The sequence below is a fragment of the Triplophysa rosa genome, linkage group LG7 (assembly GCF_024868665.1).
Source record: "Triplophysa rosa linkage group LG7, Trosa_1v2, whole genome shotgun sequence".
In the NCBI taxonomy this organism is placed as follows: Eukaryota; Metazoa; Chordata; class Actinopteri; order Cypriniformes; family Nemacheilidae; genus Triplophysa; species Triplophysa rosa.
The window spans coordinates 23,126,616-23,145,644 of NC_079896.1; the positions used below are offsets into that span (position 1 = coordinate 23,126,616).

Here is a 19,029-nt window from a genome sequence, read left to right on the forward strand (position 1 = left end):
CAAGAGTTTTCTGTTTTAAGAGAGGGAAATGAACGTGTTATGGATGTGACAAGAAGGACGCATGATTTTGATAGACAACATTCTTTGTAGGATGTAAAATGTACAAACCAGAATTAAAAATACTCAACAAATGGAGAAAGGATGCCTCTTTATGGAAAATGACTTTTTTAATTTTCATGTGTTCATTTGTGAGGAATATGGACTGTTATGAATGTGACAGTTTCGTTATGGATGTTACAATTTACTTACCTGACTATGAAAACTATACTAAAAACACAAAAAATGGTTTAAAAATGTTAATTATTGGCATCTGACCTATTAGTATGGTGAAAACATTTGGTAAAAACTAGATTGTTGACATTTGCATGGAATCGGCCAGATGATATTTAGCGCTTGCATGTCTTCATTTATCTGGTGTTGACTTGACTAGCGCTGTGCAATATATCGAAACATCACAAACGTTCATATGTGCACATATATAATGTGCAATATTTTGCAATAACGGAACTATTAAAAATATTTAAAAAGTTACGTGACCACTTTGGATGACGTAAACAACGCTGATCCAAAGCTGGTCCAAAAGAACTTTCCGTTTCAGTTTTTTAAAACTACACAAGGGTTGAACAAAATGCAACTAACAGAAAATTTTTAACTGACTCAAAATGTTAAACAAATATCTTAGTTTCAATGATATATGCGAGATTCAAAAAATAAAACTGAAACCGGAAGTGCTTCTGGCTCATTGTTTACATCTCTCAAAGTGGTCTATAGTCAATAAGTTTTAGGTTAATGCAGAAAAAGAAATATAATATCGGATATCGCATTATTTAGCATGCTATCGCATATCGCACAGCGCTAGTCTTAACAGTGTGTTTGTTTGTTCTGGCAGAGTTTCAGTAACGCAGATCTCGTGGATGATGGGACAGCCGGCATAGAGAGCGATGACGCCTCGCCTCACTGGAAATGTTACGTCAAATACATCAGCCACCAGCAAATATTACTCACCTTCATACCAGCTACATTCACAGGTGTGTGCGTATTTGTCAGTGTCATCATAACTCTGACCTCCCGCATCAAGGGATTGAGGTTATTTTATTGAGTTTTTATCCATAACAATGATCAAAACTGTGTATAGGTAAAAACGTGTGTGGGTTACAGCAGTCAGATACACAACACTGAACTCCCAATGGGTGATATGATATCCATTGGATGCATTTTTAGGAACATGTGGACATTTTTTTGTGGACATGTTAATGAGCATCTACTTTTGTGCTTTACTTTTTAACATTCTAGTGCTAATGAAAGTTTAAAGCGATATTTCAGAGGCAAAGAAAAATCCCCCATGTTTTACTCGCCCTCAAGGCATCCTGACTGAATATGACTTTGTTCTTGAAGAATAATGCAGTAGGAGTTATAATACCACGTATCATTTTTCTTCCAAGCAGCAGAATGGGGGTGAATGGGGGGCATTTTTTTGAAGCTCCAAAAAGTGCATCCATCGATCAAAGAGCTGCGCGACACGGCTCCGTGGTCTTAACAAAGGTCTTCTGAAGCGAATCGATGCATTTGTTTAAGAGAAATATCCATATTGAGAGCGCTATTAACGTTGATATTCCGTTATCCCTCGGCTGCATGCGCGTGAACCAGAGGCTTGTTTTTCCGGCAAATGACGCAGGCGTGTCGTAAGTTCCGGTGATGAACGCGGCATTTTTCATTTGTTCTAATAGGATAAAGTCATCTCTGTGCGGGAACTTTCGTCACCGTCATTTGCGGGGAAAACAAGCTTCTGGTTCACACGCAGCTGAGGGATAACAGAATATCAACGTTAATAGCGCTCTCAATATGGATATTTCTCTTAAACAAACGCATCGATTCGCTTCAGAAGACCTTTGTTAAGACCACGGAGCCTTGTCGAGCAGTTCTTTGATCGATGGATGCACTTTTTGCCGCTTCAAAAAAATGCCCCCCATTCTGCTGCTTGGAAGAAAAATGATACGTGGTATTATAACTCCTACTGCATTATTCTTCAAGAACAAAGTCATATTCAGTCAGGATGCCTTGAGGGTGAGTAAAACATGGGGGATTTTTGTTTTGCCTCTGAAATATTGCTTTAAGTTAAGGTGATCTCAGTTTAGTTCTATAATCAGGGTTCTTACGGGTGCTGGAAATACTGAAAAATGATTGATTTTTAATGCAGCGTTTTCAAGGTTTGAAAATGGATAAAGGGCTTGAAACTGCTTGAAATGTTTAAATGCTTCATTTAATATCAAATCAGTATGTGCCGTTCACTTTTTAGATAAAATAACTGGAAAATTCTTATTGCCTTTGCCGTTCGCATTAAAAACATTCTGCTCGAGCTTCGCTTACCTCTCTGATTCTGCGCACGTGGCGGGCGGCTACATATGAAGAGTTCAGATGCAAAACCCTCTAAAAGCTCCGTCAAAAATTAGATTATGATGTTAAGTGAATGCTCTCCACACATCTTTGCTCTTGGAAATTCCGCCGTGTAAATAGCGAATCCGCCATGCCGCGAGAACAACTGGCTCTTAAAGGGAATGGGACATGAGACTCCCATTCTGCACATTTTGCCCAAAACAACACCCATGACTCATTAAGAGAATAGGGACAACCCTTTTAGACCATGCGCCAGAGTGGATTTGGACACGCCATAGTGCACTTGCGCCCTGCGCTTTAGACCATGCGCATAGAATTAGACTATGCGCATAGATCGTTAAAATAGAGCCCCTCATTTTCAGACCAGCACCCCAATGGGCGGAAATGCATTTGCTATTTAAACATGACATTAAAATGATAACTGCTTTGGACTGAAACCAGCAAAACACTTGTTAAAAAATCAAATTCAGGCCCTGCAAGCTTTTGCAAATGGTAGTCAATTTTTATGTAAAATGTAGGCCTATTTAATTTGCCAGACAGTCAACAATTTAAGTTGGGAATGTCATTTTAGGATCTTTTTTAGCACAGTACCATCACTTGTGATTAAGTATGTATACTGGAAAACACATTGAAAGTACTGGAAAAGTGCTGGAATTTGACTTTGTAAAAGGTGTAAGAACCCGCTTACACATATTTAATAAAAATTGTCATTACTAAAGAGAAGTCTGCTGTACTTAGCTGCAGTGTGTAAACTGATGCTCTCTTATTCTGATTATTCAGTTATGAGCTAATTTTATAAATCGACTCGGCAGATGTGCATCTGTTAATGTCTTCTGGACTGGACGCTGAACCGCCCATCAGCAGCAGCCTGCAGGAAGATGAGGACACCTGTAGTCATGGCAACAGCCAATCACAGACAGTCAGCAGTTCTGCAGGTAACAGTCCAGACGATGGTGCTGATCTGAGTGATGATTTTAGCTCCACACTGGAAGCAGAATCTTCTCTGGAGGCATCTACAGAGCAAACAAGCATCAATGCAAGCGAAACAGGTATAAAGTTCACAGGGATTACGGTGTAGTTCCGCCCACAGTGAAATATCATTGGTTTAAAGTCTCTTGTATATTAAACAACAACTATGATTTTTACTTCTCTGAAGACCAATTAGAACATTGAGTGTTTTTAAAGATTAACATTGGAGATGTATGTATGTCCACAACCTTGTCCCCTGAATCTCAACTGCAAAAGAGAAAGATGGTGTGCAGTTCGTGGAGCCCCAGAAGCGAGACTGCTACATCACTTTCGGCCGACAAGCGTCTCAGCCGAGCAGCGGTGACGCAGTTCGACCCCGCTGCCCGATCTACATCTACAACTGCACTCTAGACTCCCTCAAAGAACAGCTTGTCCACCCACGATCAGGCCGCACGCCCAGAGACGTCTTCTTCAGGTAATGCAACACCTACTTTACGTGAGAGCAGCTCACTATGTTTTGTTACAGAGGTGTAACAAATGTTTGGCCTAATGTTTGGTTTTTCTTTGGATGAGAATAGACCTCAAGAAACAGATTTCTGGGAGTTGAGTCAGCAGCCCAAAGACAGGTAGCCCTGCTTACTGCTTCCTGTTGCTGCGGCCACCCTTTAGCTTGGGGACAGGGTCATGTGTCACGTATCTCAGGAGAGAGGGATGTTTTGTCCCTGTTATTCGAGGGATGTCCCTGACTTTCTCTCTTTTTCTCTCTTTCTGGAGGGTTGTGCTACTAGGTTGCACACATCTTGTAATGAGGTCTTAAAAACCGGAGGAAAACAATTGGCGGTTAGCATTGATGTAGATTTGTCTTGTACTGTTTCAATTGGATTTTAGGACCTCATATCCTGGATTGTTCTGATATATCTTTTTTCTGAAATGAAAAGGTTTTGAAGAGATAGTTCACCCAAAAATGAAAATTCTCTCATCATTTACTCACCCTCAGATTGTTGCAAACCTGTATAAATGTCTTTGTTCTTCTGAACACAAAGGAAGATATTTGGAAGAATGTTAGTAACCAAACAGATCACATTTACTGCCATAGTAGGGAATATAAATGCTATGGGAGTCAATGGGAGGTGAGATCTGTTTGGTCACTGACATTCTTCCAAATATCTCCCTTTCTGTTTAGCAGAACAAAGAAATGTACACAGGTTTGCAACAATCTGAGGGTGGACTATGCCTTTAATTTATCTGCACCACATTTTCTTTCACTGATACAACTGTTAGCAGATTCTGAAATACAGATACTGATATTTCAGATGATCCAAAATGGGCATTACCACATAGATATCAAATATAGAATGTTCTGTTGAATTGCCAGCATATGTAGGAATATCGTTTTTTATCATAGGTGTGATATAAAAAGACAATCAGTCATAATGTGTGAGGCGAGTTCCTTACATCTGTATTGTTAAACTTGTGGTGTTTATTATTAAATATTGTCGCTTTATGGCTGCAAATCTGTTTTGCATGCTTTAAAGCATGTTTGATATCACTACATGACTGGTTTGATATTTTCCCTTCTTATTCCCCAGCGAGTGTTACACTAGCATATCAATTCAAAGATTCTCAGGACCATTGAGATTAGTGTGATCCAATGGCACCGCAGTCCAGCCTAATATGGGGTGATAAACTGATTTGTGGGTGTCATTTACTGTCTTCTGCTATTCTTTGCTGTGTCGGGCTCGTGTCTGGATGTGATCTAACAGGAGATGTTGGGATGAATGTGACCTAATGTGGTATGTGTGTGTCTCTTGGCAGGTCTATATCTCAGGAGCGCAGTAGCGCCTCCTCCTGGACGGAGCTCATGGCGCATCCTCACAAGCACAAAGAGCTGGCTAACTACTGCAGTCTGCTGCAAGAACATTACTACCAGAGCTATGTCAAAGGTCACATGCATACATTAAGAATATGACACCTAAAATAATGCGCGTTGTAAAATCTTTTGCTACTGTAACACATTCTCAATATGATTTTTTATTGCTGTAATTCAGAAAAACATAAGCTATCATAATTACATAAGTTGTTGTTTAGAGTTAAAGGAGTAGTTCACTTTAAAATGAAAATTTCAGGATAATTCACTCACCCACATGTTATACAAGCCGTCTGTGTGTTTATTTCTTCTGTCGAAAACAAATTGAGACTTATGAGGAAAGCTTTCCAGGGTTCTTATCCTTGTAATGGACTTAAACAGGAAACAATTAGTCGTTTTACAAGAAAACTAAAAAATGATATACTTTTTAAACATAAATATATGGCTTGCACTGCCTCGGAGTGAACTTCTTTCATTTTTTCTTTTTTATTATTCTTGAAGATTATTTTTATAGAAAGATGATCATTTTGTTGGTACGGTATTTTTACTATTTTAGGCTATAGGAAAATGAACTTTAAAGCTGTGTTTAAAAAACAGATATTAGAGGCTTTACAGCTAATACTTTTAATAATTTGCATTAATAGTACTATTTAGTATTCTTTGTTTGCTGTGATTATGAATCTAATGTAAAATTGTAATTATTTCAATTATATTACAATTTAATATATTTAAAAACTGAGAATTATTTTGGGAAAAGAAAGCATCACTATCTTTCTCGCCAGTTATCTACATCAACCTAAAGCTTTGGTTATACAATTTTTGAATTATTAACATGTTCAATAAAATTGTTTTAATGGCGTGTGTGTTGATTGACAGGTGTGTATCGCAGCCTGCAGCAGTCGTACAGCGTGAGCTCTCAGGACTTACTGACGGCGATGGACTACTGCGAGGAATCCCTGCAGGAGATCGACATCACTTCCTTCCTTCAGACGCTTTGCGGACACATACGCGTTTTCCGTGAGAGACACGAACTGCAGGCTTGTGTCAACGTGAGCAGGTCCACCAACGGTCCCGCAACCTTCATCATCGGAGAAGATGGAACCGACAGAGCCACGCTCGTGTCTTCATCCAGGTACCAGTGCATTGTGGATCTTTTAGTTATTCTTGTAGTTTTGGTTTTCTGTTTTATACATATTTTGTGTTTAGTGTTGAGCTAGAGGACGTAAGTGAGGTAGATTCAAGAGGAAAACTCTCGGTTCCCACTTCCCCTCTGGCACTGGATGAACGCAAGTCTCCTAAAATCCCAGAATTCCCGTTGTCTCTCCTTCAGTCTCAGCAGAAGTGTGAGGTGTACCCTGATTTGCACAAAATCATACAGGTACGAATGTTGATGAGAGATATACAGAAAAACAGCTTCACAATGTCACAAATTCTCGCTTTTTGTTTTGTTTTTTGCAGGATAAATTTATGGAAATTGGCGCTCAGTATTTCAAGACTGTGCCTTCCAATCCACATTATTTCTTTTACCGCCTTCCATCTTCCAAAAAAGAGGTGTGTTAAACCGTTCTGATGCACTTCATTTTTCATGAATGCTTTATTTGGTTTTATGGTTGGAGGAAGACTGTTGAGGTTGTTTTAGTTAGACATTATCATTAACACATTTTTATCACAATCCACTCAGGAGGAGTCAGACAAAGAGGGCGAAAGGAGACCCAGCGACGACTGTGAAGTGTCTGATGCTGAACTAGCTACAGAAGATGGTTAGATTTAGATTTTATTTTAACATCGATTCACATAAAACATAGTGTATAATGTATAAGGGCTCCGCTTATACATGCTAACATTTCAGAACACGTAAACACTTGAAGACTGAATCCAAATAACACTTAAGGTGAACTGAACTATGATTTTTTTTGCATCTCTGCAGAGAACGTGTCCGGCTGCTGCATTGTCACAGAAAGCGACACGGATTTGGAGGTGGAATATCAGGAATGTGAGAATGGCAAAGCAGAGAGTGTTGAACAGGAAGTCGGGGAAGGCGGGTCACCGTCTGACTCCAACACGGTGAACCAGGACGAGGACTCGTTCAGCATTCTGGATGGGGACTCGCTCCTGGAGCCCGAGGGGCCCCAGCCGGAGATGCCCCCTCTGTTTGTGCACCTGACCTGCTCGGTCAACATGAAGAGCTGCCACGGCTCCATGCCCACTCAAACACTGCCCACCTGTCTGGGTAAAGCATTGCAGCCATTGTTTTTTTCTATAATATTAGCTCTTATTTAGTGTATGTTAATGTAGTGCATATGATTGATATTATTTCATCACCCTCTCTCAGATTTTTTAAATAAAACAGGCAGTTTTTAATGCTATACCTTTAAATCTGCAAATAATAATCTTTATTTGGATGAAAATAAGCAACGTTTAGTTATTGAGCAGGTAGCCTACATGAAAAAACGTGTAATCTTTTCCACAACAGGAAGCTAATATAATATAAAATGTACAATAAATAATAATATAATAAAAAAAGATATTTAAATTATTTTATAAAAATAAAATAATATAAAAATACATTTGGGTTTGACTTATTCCACTTCAACCCTCATTAAAATTATGTAAAGTAATCTGCCATTTTATGTTTTAAACAGATGTGGTGATAGAGAGGAAACAATTAAAAATGGCACATTTACGATATCGATATGTATTTTTTTTGTGTGTTTTTCTGTAGTGATTGCATTACTTCTTTTCATGTAAATGGCATTTTGTAAATATAAGCGGCATATACTTGGCCTGCAAATTTTTGGCCTAAAAATTATTTAAGGACTTTCTGTGTTTGCCTAGTTTGCCTATTTGATTTGTCACTTGGAAACAGTGTAGAATCTTCAATGTTTTTATTTTACACAACTTTTCTTTGTTTTCTGTGAGTATGAAATAGGTTTAGTTTGAATAACATCAGTCAGTCCTGTAGGACCTCCAGTTATTTGCGTATATCACAGAGCTGTAATGTGTTTAGAGGAACATTGGTTTGTTGTTCGTTCCAGGTGAAGTTATTTCCTGTCTTGAGAACGCTGAGAATCTTCAGTCTGTGGATCTGAATGAGTTGTCTGTGACTCTTGATATATTTGTGCTTACGTTACCTCTGGAGATAGAGGCCATGCCCCCGGACTTCTGCCACAACAGGTCAGTGCTCCAGAAGCTTCCAAAAACCGAGAGAGCTTCCCTGCCACAGTATGCTAACGTAACATTTCTATAAACAACATTTTCTCCTTTTCTGCCAAATGCACAAATGTAAATGTGGTCCATACAGGTACACCTCAGAAAGCAGCATCTCTCTGAATCGCTCTCCTGGACAGCCGTCGTCTTACCGCTCGGACGAGGAGCTCATGGGAAATCTTGACGACCTAAGAGGCGTCGGTATGGAGGGGTAAGTATTTGAAGATTGGCATATCTTAACAGTCACCTAATTCTGAATCTGAACCTGATCCACTTTTCTTCCTGCAGTATGTCTGGAGATCCCCTATCCAAACTTCCAGTTCCTCATAAAATGGCGGTTTTAGCCACCATGGATGAGGTGAGACTCTGTTACTATAGCAAAGATTAAGCACACGTGCAGTTCCATTGTTATGGATGTGACATTTTGCATTATATATAATACACTAAACCATCCGTTTATTTTTTACTAAACGTTTTTGAGTCTAAACATCAGAAAAATTCCACTCCATGCACAAGTTTTCTGTTTTAAAAACGGGAAATAAATGTGTTATGGATGAAACATAAATGACGCAGTTTTTGAGAGACGGCATGCTTTTTGCATTTTAATGCACAGAAATCCTACAAACCAGAAGCAATATTACCCAACAAATAAAGAAGGCGTGCCTGTTCATAGAACGTTAAATGGTTATTTTAATTAAATTTGCATGTGTCCATCCATGAGGAATGTGGACCGTTATGGATCTGACAAATCCTAAATATGGCACTTACCAGACGCACTTAAAATAGAAAATGCTTTAAAAACACATGGCTTTTGTTTCTCAGACTGTTGTGTGACTTCAGAATGATTTTCAGTATATTTGAGAGTTCAGCTCATTATAAGAGTAGGATGGCAATATTCCTCATATTGTTTTCTGTCTCTGACCTTTTTCAGATCCGTTGGCTTCTGGAGGACGAGATCGTCTCGGCTCTACGACACTCTTCTGTGATCAATTCCTCCACCCTGCAGAAAGTCTCCGAGCACGTGTGTCGTTCCAGCGGCCGGCCGCAGTGTCACAGCGAGGCCGTTCCTCTGCAGTTTGTGTTTGGTCCCGAACAGTCTTTGGAAAAGTTTCAAGAGGTTTGGACGCGAGAGATGACCCCTATTAGTGTAGATAAGACGCCCCAGAACAGGTGGCGTATAAGAGATTATGTTCTTCCCTGCTGTTTAATAACACACGCTCGCCTCCGCAGGAGTTCAGGAGGTTATCGCTTCCCGGGTACCTGCTGAACGTGGAGCAAGACAACTTCCACTACGTGTCTCTCAGTCGACAGCGGTCTCACAGACTCCAGGCTGCCAGACAGGTGTCTCATGTCACGGCGGAATACTCGCAGCAGGCCCACGCCTGTCCTGAGGTGGACGACGGGTCCAGAGTATCGGACGCCCTCTCCACATCTGACAGAGGAGCGGAAAGTGAAGAACCAATGAAAAAAGATGCCGAGGTTAACATTTAACCCTAACTGTGATGTCACTAGTTGTCAATGACTTCAGAATATTCAATACTAGTCGTGTCTTGTAATAAATATCTGTTGCTTTCCTCCAGCTGGCCGAGCGTGTAGGAGACACGCAGCAGGATCCAAACTACTCGGACCCACTACCCACGCTGGCCGAGTCTCTCTCCGAGACATCTCAGAGCGCAGTCAGCGGCGCTACTCTCCTGCACACGGGCAGCAGCACGGAGCGATCGTCTGATCACACGTCACCTCCTAAAACACCTTCAGCCGCCAGTCTGGCCGAGTCGGTGCAGTCTGCCACACACAGTGAGTGACCGGCAAACCAGAGGAGGTGTAGTTTTAGATATTTAGGGCCAGATTGACTAAACAGGGCAAGAGCGCAAAAAGTGGTAAATTCTGTGGGTGATTTATTAACAAGGCGCACATTAAAAAACGCACTCAAAAAAATGATTTGATGGATTTACATAAAAGTAGCGTCAAGTGGTTCCACGCAAATATGCCGAGTAGTTTCTACAATTAACAATTTAGTTGTATGAACAAAAGAAATTCAGGTAAAGGTGGCTAAACTTTTTTGAGTAAATCCAAACCATTCAGATTGTACCAGTAATTTTAAGTTTTAAATGAACTCAATATTTTGTCTTCTCAATGCTACTTTTTGTTGTCATACATAAATGAAATGTAGACTGCATGTAAGTCAAAACACAATGAGCAGATCAGATGAGAGACATCTCAGTACTGGCATTAGCACAGTTAACGTTAATTGAATGATGCAATACAAATCATAGGCGCGCTTTAACCTCTCACAGCCTAAGCACATGTACCACTCTTCTAAACAATGGTAACCCTTAAACTCAACAACAAACTCTTCTAAATCTCAAAGATAAATGAACATTAAACACAAATACGTCTCTATGTTTGCTGAAAAACACTTAAAATAACACTCAATTTGGAAATTTACTGCCTAAATGTCGACTTACGCAAAGCATGCTGGGAACTGGAAATCCCCCTCAACCAGTCGTGTTCATTTAACTTGTTTATATTAAGTAAAATGTAAAATGTTTATATTGTTTCAATAGCTCCAATATTATAGGGTTTTGCGTTTTCTCAACAATGTTAAGTTGACCAATCAAACACTCGTTAAGTAAAGCCGACAGTACTACATTTTTAGTATAAATAACATAGTTAACTTGCTTTACGTTAACTTGCATTCTTTATGTACTGTGAACAAGGATGGGTTTAGTAAAACTAACAAGAGCGATAGTTCCTTTTTTTTGGAGTGCATAGGCGCAATATCCCATTCCTATAATGACAAACGCAATCTACTAAGAGCAGCGCAAATTAGCGCAGGATTTATGTTGTTATATTATTATTTATATACGTTAAATAAAGCCGCAAATACCAGTAAAGAGCTCAAACCTTAGTAAATCACATTGCGTGATTCATTTAAATACTCTCCTATAAAGTTAGCATCTTAAGAGGAAGCTCCCACAAATGCATATACAATAAGGTCAGCCGCAAAAACAGCTGTGTCCACGAATTTTCAGCGCTAATTTTTAATTTTTAGTGTCTTTAGGAAATACAGACAGTCTTTTTTTATGCTAAAAAAGGTGTTTGCGTTGCCGCAAGCTGTAATTCTGGCCCCTAAACTAAAAACCTATACAAATCCAGTGACTTGGGCATGAGGGCATCAGAACCTACACATTCCTATAATATACTTAGCAATAAACAAAAATGTTCACCTGTTTGTTTACTGTTGATATCTGTTCCTTGCAGGCAGCTGGAAAATGCGGCCTAGCAGAGTTCAGAGTATCGTGTCTAGTCAAGGCAGCCTGGACTCAGATATGCTGGGTAAGATCTGTTTACTCTCATCAGATTTACATCTGACCCTCATGTCCCATGGTTCTCATCTGTGTGCGTGTGTTTTCAGGTTACGATGGAGGCAGCAGTGATTCTGAATGTGACGGACCCACCATGAACGAGCAGGAGAGACAGACGCCCCTCATGCCTGATTTCTGGCTCATCATTAAGATTCACGAGGACAGGGTGGAAGTCTTTTCGCATGCCAGGTACTCCTACACAGAGTGGAAAATTCACTTCTGCATTTACATTTATGCAACACAAGATGAACACACCTCATACGAATATACAAGCGCAAAAGTAATGAAATCATTCTTTGTCAGGGCGACATTTCTGTCGGTTTGTGCAGAATGTTTATGGGCAGTACATTTTCTCGGTTCTCCAGCCATTGGCAGGTCTTCGTTTTATTCCCATCCCGTAAGCTCATTTGCACAGTGTCTGTTTTTCGGATTTATGTGTGCAGACATCAAGGCAAACGTGTGCCTTGAGATTTCTCGCCCTTGTATGTTAACGCCAGCATTCTAAAAATATACAGCAAACAAAAGAACGCCAAGGTTTTTCATAATGCTTAAATTGCACATTTCTGTCCCCAGACATGCAAACATAATTAAGTTTTGCATTGCTAGCTGTAAGCATTAAGACGCTTTGTACTCTTTGAATCATCACTGCAGAGTTTATGATAGCTTTAAGGGTGGATTTGTAATTAAATCTCGAGCTGTAGACGTTCGTCTTGTGCCGGCAGGAGCTTCAACAGAGATAAGGAGGAGGAAGAGGAGGAGGAGATCCCAGAGTTCCTGCGTCTTCATCAGCTGGTGGTGAGGAGGATCGGAGAAATGTGCAGAATCGTCAACCAGGTACAAAGAGTTTACTGTCAGCTCTCTTCTCAGCTTGACTTTCTTCTGCAGAACACAAAAGAAGATATTTTGAAGAATGTTGAACCAAAAACATTGACTTCCATTGTATAGACACAAAACCACTGAGACGTTGCTCAAAACATATTTAGTGTTCCACAGAAGAAAGGATCATATACAGGTTTTTAACAACATGAGGATGAATAAATGATGAATCAATTTTGAATTTAGCGAGAACTATCCCTTTAACCATGTAACCTAACCTTCTAACTTCCTGCTCCACAGCGCCTCCTACTGCAGGACCTGCATGATAGTCACGTGTGTCACTCACTCCTGGTGGCTGAGAGCGAGGAAGACATCTGGAAACATGAGTCTCTCTACAGGCCTCGAATGACCAACTCTGACGGTACGGAACCCATCAGGCGTCTGCATCGCAGCCGTTCATAAGCGCACATGCATGACACGCCATGCACACTTTCAGATATAATCTCTTTGTTGCTTTTATGGCATTGAGCTATAAATCTGAGCACCGTTTATTTCCACTTACACTGTAAAAACACACACAAAACTACAGGAAGTTCATTTCAAGGTTAGTGAGAGGTTTTTGGCAGCTGTGCGGGTCTGAAGAGTCGTCTCATTTACTTTTCAGTTTTATAGCCGTGAATTACTGCTAATGTCCTAATATCGCCAATTGTTACGCCTCCAACTGTGCAAATGCATTTTATCCTGAACGCCGCAGAGACGAATTTCCAAATGCTTCTATTGTGTTGTACAAGTTGAGGTGCGCTGCAGGCCTGTTGAATTCAGATAATCCTCTTAATCTCTTTTTGTTATAAAAGTGTTCAAATGAAAGGCTTTATCCTCGTAATTGCCCCTTTTGTTTGCCTCAGACTACAACGCAGATGAGAGCTATCAGCCGCGGGACTACCTCGCCGCCACCATGCACTTCATACCCGGTTACTTTGCGTGCGACGTGGTTTGGAGCACCGTCATTTATATTCACCCACGTCTCAAGATGGGGCCTAACATGGGCGTGTCCAGAGGTAGGTGACGCAACCAATCGGCTACTCCCAGTTACCGATGGACATACATTTACACCTTCCGTGCACACACGATGTAAAAATGTATTATAAAATAGATCTGTTTAATAAATAATCGCGATTAATCGCATCCAGATTAAAAGCTTGTGTTTACATAATGTGCATATTTATTTTGTATTTATAAACACGTACACACATATATGTGTATATCTGGGAAATATTCAAATTCAAATTATATATATTAACATTTATTTATTTTCATATTTTTCTTAAATATATACATGTAGGTGTACGTTTTTGTGTTCATAAATACAAAAATCATATGCACAGAGCACAGACATATATAATGTAAACACAAACTTTTAATCTGGATGCGATTAATCATTGAACAGCCCTTTTATAAAATACAAACGTTTCAAATAAAGTTTTACGAAGTTTAATATAAAAGTTAGTTTATGTTTAAATATAAATTACATGTAAAGCTAATTTCAATTAAGTTAAAAATGTAAGGTAGCTTTTGGATCAAAGTTTTAAATTATAATTTTTTTACACTGCACAGTTTTACTAAATCATTTTTTCTCTTTCAGCTATCCAAGCTCTACGCTCGGTTCTGAATGCCTTTTGTGTGGTCAACCGCAAAAACATGTTTGTATATCAAGAACGATCCACCAAATCGGTTTTCTATCTCCGGTGAGTTACAACTTCTCAATACAGTATCTATTTATTACTGATCAACTAATGTGGGTCATACGTGACTCATTTTTTATTTATTTTATTTATTATAGAATAATTGTAAACACAAAAATAAAATAAAAAAATATTGATTCTTATAAATATTTTAGCATCTTCAAAGCCTTGAATTAGTGTAAATGTACTCTTGGCATTTTATCAACCAGTTTTGTGAGTTCTCACCTTGGGAAAATATTACGAATCCCATCTCTTCTGGGCTCTTATTGGCTTCTTTTTCTTTATTATTTCATCCAAGTCATCTATTTCAAAACAGTTTTTGTTGGTTTGTTCAGATTAAATGTGTTGTTACAATTATTTTCTTTTTCCACACTTAAATACACATGTTTTTGGATCAAACGTTTCTAAAAACCGTTTCACACAAGTAACTGTAAACTTTTGAACGTTAGTGTACAGCCGAGGAAAAAATTCGGAGACCATTTCAAAATTTGTTTTAGTTTTTAGGAATTTACTATTTATAGGTATATGTTTAGCTAAAATGATCATTTTTGTTTTATTTTGTTTCAATATTTTTCCCATATTTCAAATAAAAAGATTTACTTTTGCATTTATTTGCAAAAAAAAGAAAAGTGGAGAAACAGGACAAAGTAAAAGAAAAGTTGCTCTGGGTTTTTTTCAGACCTCAAATACTGCAAAGAAAACAAGTTCATATTCACTTTTAAGCAATACAACAATAATATTTGTACGTTTTTAGCAAAATTTTAAAAATGAATTCTTAAGTGATAACCTCGATTTTTATCACAGTCTTTCACATTGCTGATGGATGACTTTGTCACTCCTGAGGTTTGGTTTTGTTAAAATCAACAGACACTGGACTAGAATGACCACGATACATCTAGAAATACTAGATGACTCAATGAAAATGTCTTCATTTCTTAAAAAAGTCTCTTCATTTTTTCCCATGGGTGTATATCTGTCCAAACTCCATCTCTATGTGACTTCCATCATCCTGTCTAACCGTATTGTACACGTACTGTGATCGTTTTTGGATTCTTGTCATGATGTTAACCTCCTTGTCACTGGCGTCGTTCTCCACAGACTCTCCGAGACCTGTCAGACAGGGAAGTACTGCGATCTGGACGGAAACATGCACGTGTCTCGCTCCGTGGGTCTGGCACGTAGCCAGGAGCCGTTGGGCTCTGAGGACCTCACGGTAACATTCACGTACCGTCACTTCTCATTACGCTTTAGGCAACTGGAGCCCTCAGGAGCCATTAGGGCTGTGGTCCCCATCTAGAGTGAATGATTTACCTGCTGCTTACAAAGCACCGACCTGTCCTTGTGTTTATGAGCCACATTCTGAAGAGATGAGTTATAGAAATGGAAGATCCGAGGAATTATGTGTTTATAGACTGAGGTCGTAGAATGCTTTCCCAAGAGCCTGCTGTGATGTGTGTTATGTTTGTATTTCAGCACGTGTGTGTGTTTATGGCACGTTACATGAATGCATCTTGTACTCACAGGGTCCGCGCTCATCTCTGGAAGGCTCAAGGCCGGTTGGACAGGTGGACAAACACATTTTGCTGCTGGTCCACGGCGTGGGGACTGCAGGTGAGAGAGAACGTGCTTGGAATTCACTCCGAATAAAATTGCGTCCGCTAATAGTGCGGTTCATTTTTAGTCTGCTTTATTTTAGCGGCCAATTTTGCTAAAAGAATTATGCAGATCAGATAATGGCATCAATCGCATTTTTCCAATAAGTGCTAAACGCCTTTTTGTACGGCACAATTTTCTACCCTGCGTGTGAGATCTGAATGTTGTAGGTTGAAAACAGAATCAGATCACACTGCAATCCAGGCATCTGAATCGTCCTAAAATGCAAAATGTGAAATCGATCATGTGCTAAATGTACACAAACTCTTTATAATAAAATTATGTTTACCTCCTGCTAGTTGAGAGAAGTGTTAATTGTGCCAGTAAAATTGTGTAGAAGTGCATGAATAGTATCTAATGTCTATAATGAGTTAAATTAATGTAAGGGGCGTATTGACATTGAAATAAATGATGACTTGGTGACTTTACGGCCTGGCTGGATTGCGGGTGTTTAGTCAAGTCACCTTTATTTATATAGCACTTTATATTCAATACACATTTATAGAAGTTTTATGGAAAAAATAATGAATTATTGAAATCAAATTTGAGGGAATGATGTCTGTTGTTGCTTTGGATTCAGCTGCATGTTTTGTAGTATAAATAGCGAAGTGTAGAATAAATATTCTGTGTTCACAGCTTATATTTAACAGACAATGATGTTGATATTTAGCTTGATTCCGTGATATTCATTTCATCACATAAATAAGAATATGCGAATAAAGATACTGCATTGATGTTGGGCAAAATCAGAGCTCTTTGGACTATCCAACGTCATTTTCTAGCACCTGCGTTTCCGTTTGAAGCGGATAGGGGGCGCTGTTGCTCTGTGTCCAGTCTGAAGACACTAGGGCCATGATGTCACCTCATTCCTATAAACGTTTTGATTTTATTTGCTGTGTTACCACAGAGATCTCGTTCAGATTTAATCTTTTGTCTGTTTTCTTAAATGAGGTTCTGTTTGGAAGGTTGGAGGTTTCCGGGTTTATCTTGCACCACTGTGGGAAATTCTGTAGATTGGCTTCATTTATAAATAGTTTTCCTAGTTTAATTCTGTAATGCGACACATTTCTGAACGAAAACGTGTATGATTTTCCAAATTAGAAAAAGATTATAGGGTAAAAAAGGTTCTATGATAGTTAGTTAAAGGCAGAGCCATTGAGAGAGAGAGTTCTGCCAACGGAAGTCCAAAACGCTGGAGCGTCACGTGATTCATGGAGCCTTCAGATAGTTCCAGGAAGTTATGTTTTCTCTTTAAATGCTTTATTTCTTTCATTTTTGTATTCATTAAATGGCTTTCGTCTTTAAATGGGTTAGAAGTTGACCTCAGTTGGTCTGTTTAGTCGCAGCTCCATGCGTAACTAGTAACTTCCGGGAACTATTGAGAGCCTCCATGAACCGCCATTGCGGTGAAAAAACTGTTCCATTGGAGTCAACGGAGTTGACGCGACTCTCCCTCTCTCAATGGCTCTGGTTAAAGGGTGGTGGGTGACGTCATCAAAAAGTTATTTGAGCCTTTTATGTTGATGAAAACAGATTAATACATTCAGGAAAGTGTGTTAATCGTGTTTGTCTCTGATGTGTGATCGACAGGTCCAGAGATCACAGACGAACTGGTCAAGGTTCTCAGGAAGCGTTTGGATGAGGCCACGCTGGACATCATCACCGTCATGCTGGTCAGAAACTGCAAACTGACGCCTGCAGATGTGGAGGTGATTTCTGCTGTTTTTCTCTCTTTGGGTCTCTTTTGAGTTCTTTATCCTACATTATGCAAAATTGACAGATTAGACAGATTATTTACAGTCGTCTAGCCTTGCAGAGCCAGGCATGTGACCATCGTCGTAGTGTCTGGTCCACTTCACAGCTTGTTTTTGCCCAAATCTGCCCACAAGGACTGGAAAAACTGCCAATCACAGTTTATTTTATTTAGTGTATAACAGGGTCTAGTTGTGCCTTTTTGAACACTGTGCTATATTTGAGTATTTAATCTGTGTGGTTTGTTGTAGACTTGTTTTGCCTTTGCGATTGATAAAATGGGCCAACAAACTTCCTTGAGGGCTCTTTTGACTCAGCAGTCTAAATGCAAAAGAGGCTTTCCTGGAAATTCGCTAAGTAGAGCTACTGTTTTTAAATGGAAAAGGATCATTTGCTACTGATCCAAGACTCCTTGTTGTGATAATCGCCACATGTATCTAATCCAGTGTCCAGACAAGTTATTTACATCTCCTGCCGTTGTCAATTTGTTCCCATAACAATACACGGTTGCCACTGTTAATACACAGCTGCCGTGCTTTCCCCGCCACCTGACTTTAAGAAAAATACGTCTAGTTAGTTAGTAAGTCTCTGGCAGTTGCTCCTGTTTATTACATTATTTATGAAATCGTTTAATTCCAGCATTTCATCTTGTTCACAGTTCATTCAGCCTCCAGGCTCTCCGGCTACAGAAGTGATCGAGTTCTGCCTGCCTCAGTACTGCGTGCCGTGGATCCAGGCTGTCACTCACTATCTTCGTCAGAACCTTCTCATCTTCCTCCACATACCCAAATACACCGACAGCAACACTGTACACCACTTCAAGGTAAGACGTTAATTTGTATCACAGCTGTGAAAGGTTCTGTTTCCTGCTGTTTCTAGTAAGAAGTTTGTTTTGGGCGAGGAACATTCTCATTTATTGCAATTTATTGCACAATCACTTGGAAAATCCCATGAGTGCAAGATGATGTCATTAATGTTTTTGGACTGTTTTCTAGGAAGAAAAAAGTGTGTAAAACATCTCAAAGCTACCAGACATAAAAACCCAACGTTTTTTTCCATTTTAAAGTCTGGAATGGTTATCACATTCTGTATCAAATTCGTTACTAAAAGGTCTTTTTTTCTGTATCGGGGGTCTTAACCCTTTTGGTCCAGAGCCGTTTCTTTAATCCACACACTTTAGAATCTCACAGGCGGTAAATTTCGTTCATAAAAATAATAGCGCAATTTGCCATTCAGTCAGTTTTATTTTTATTGAGTCTTT

The 19,029-nt window shown here is 39.4% G+C and overlaps 1 protein-coding gene across 11 annotated transcripts in view; it reads left to right on the top strand.

Annotated features, from left to right (window-relative positions):
• szt2 (SZT2 subunit of KICSTOR complex) overlaps positions 1-19,029 on the top strand; it is a 73,233-nt gene that overhangs the window by 15,577 nt on the left and 38,627 nt on the right. For 9 of the 11 annotated variants that reach the window (XM_057337257.1, XM_057337263.1, XM_057337258.1 and 6 more), the window contains exons 24-49: positions 890-1,028; positions 3,207-3,443; positions 3,640-3,838; positions 3,942-3,989; positions 5,179-5,306; positions 6,107-6,362; positions 6,437-6,608; positions 6,689-6,781; positions 6,912-6,990; positions 7,158-7,460; positions 8,266-8,404; positions 8,532-8,648; positions 8,726-8,795; positions 9,369-9,554; positions 9,668-9,916; positions 10,018-10,234; positions 11,702-11,776; positions 11,856-11,994; positions 12,528-12,639; positions 12,922-13,042; positions 13,527-13,679; positions 14,264-14,366; positions 15,462-15,576; positions 15,887-15,974; positions 17,607-17,725; positions 18,427-18,591. In XM_057337257.1, coding sequence (XP_057193240.1) covers positions 890-1,028; positions 3,207-3,443; positions 3,640-3,838; positions 3,942-3,989; positions 5,179-5,306; positions 6,107-6,362; positions 6,437-6,608; positions 6,689-6,781; positions 6,912-6,990; positions 7,158-7,460; positions 8,266-8,404; positions 8,532-8,648; positions 8,726-8,795; positions 9,369-9,554; positions 9,668-9,916; positions 10,018-10,234; positions 11,702-11,776; positions 11,856-11,994; positions 12,528-12,639; positions 12,922-13,042; positions 13,527-13,679; positions 14,264-14,366; positions 15,462-15,576; positions 15,887-15,974; positions 17,607-17,725; positions 18,427-18,591 — 3,822 coding nt within the window. The remainder of the gene's footprint in view (positions 1-889; positions 1,029-3,206; positions 3,444-3,639; positions 3,839-3,941; positions 3,990-5,178; positions 5,307-6,106; positions 6,363-6,436; positions 6,609-6,688; positions 6,782-6,911; positions 6,991-7,157; positions 7,461-8,265; positions 8,405-8,531; positions 8,649-8,725; positions 8,796-9,368; positions 9,555-9,667; positions 9,917-10,017; positions 10,235-11,701; positions 11,777-11,855; positions 11,995-12,527; positions 12,640-12,921; positions 13,043-13,526; positions 13,680-14,263; positions 14,367-15,461; positions 15,577-15,886; positions 15,975-17,606; positions 17,726-18,426; positions 18,592-19,029) is intronic. The other 2 variants (XM_057337260.1, XM_057337266.1) reach the window with 1 other exon arrangement.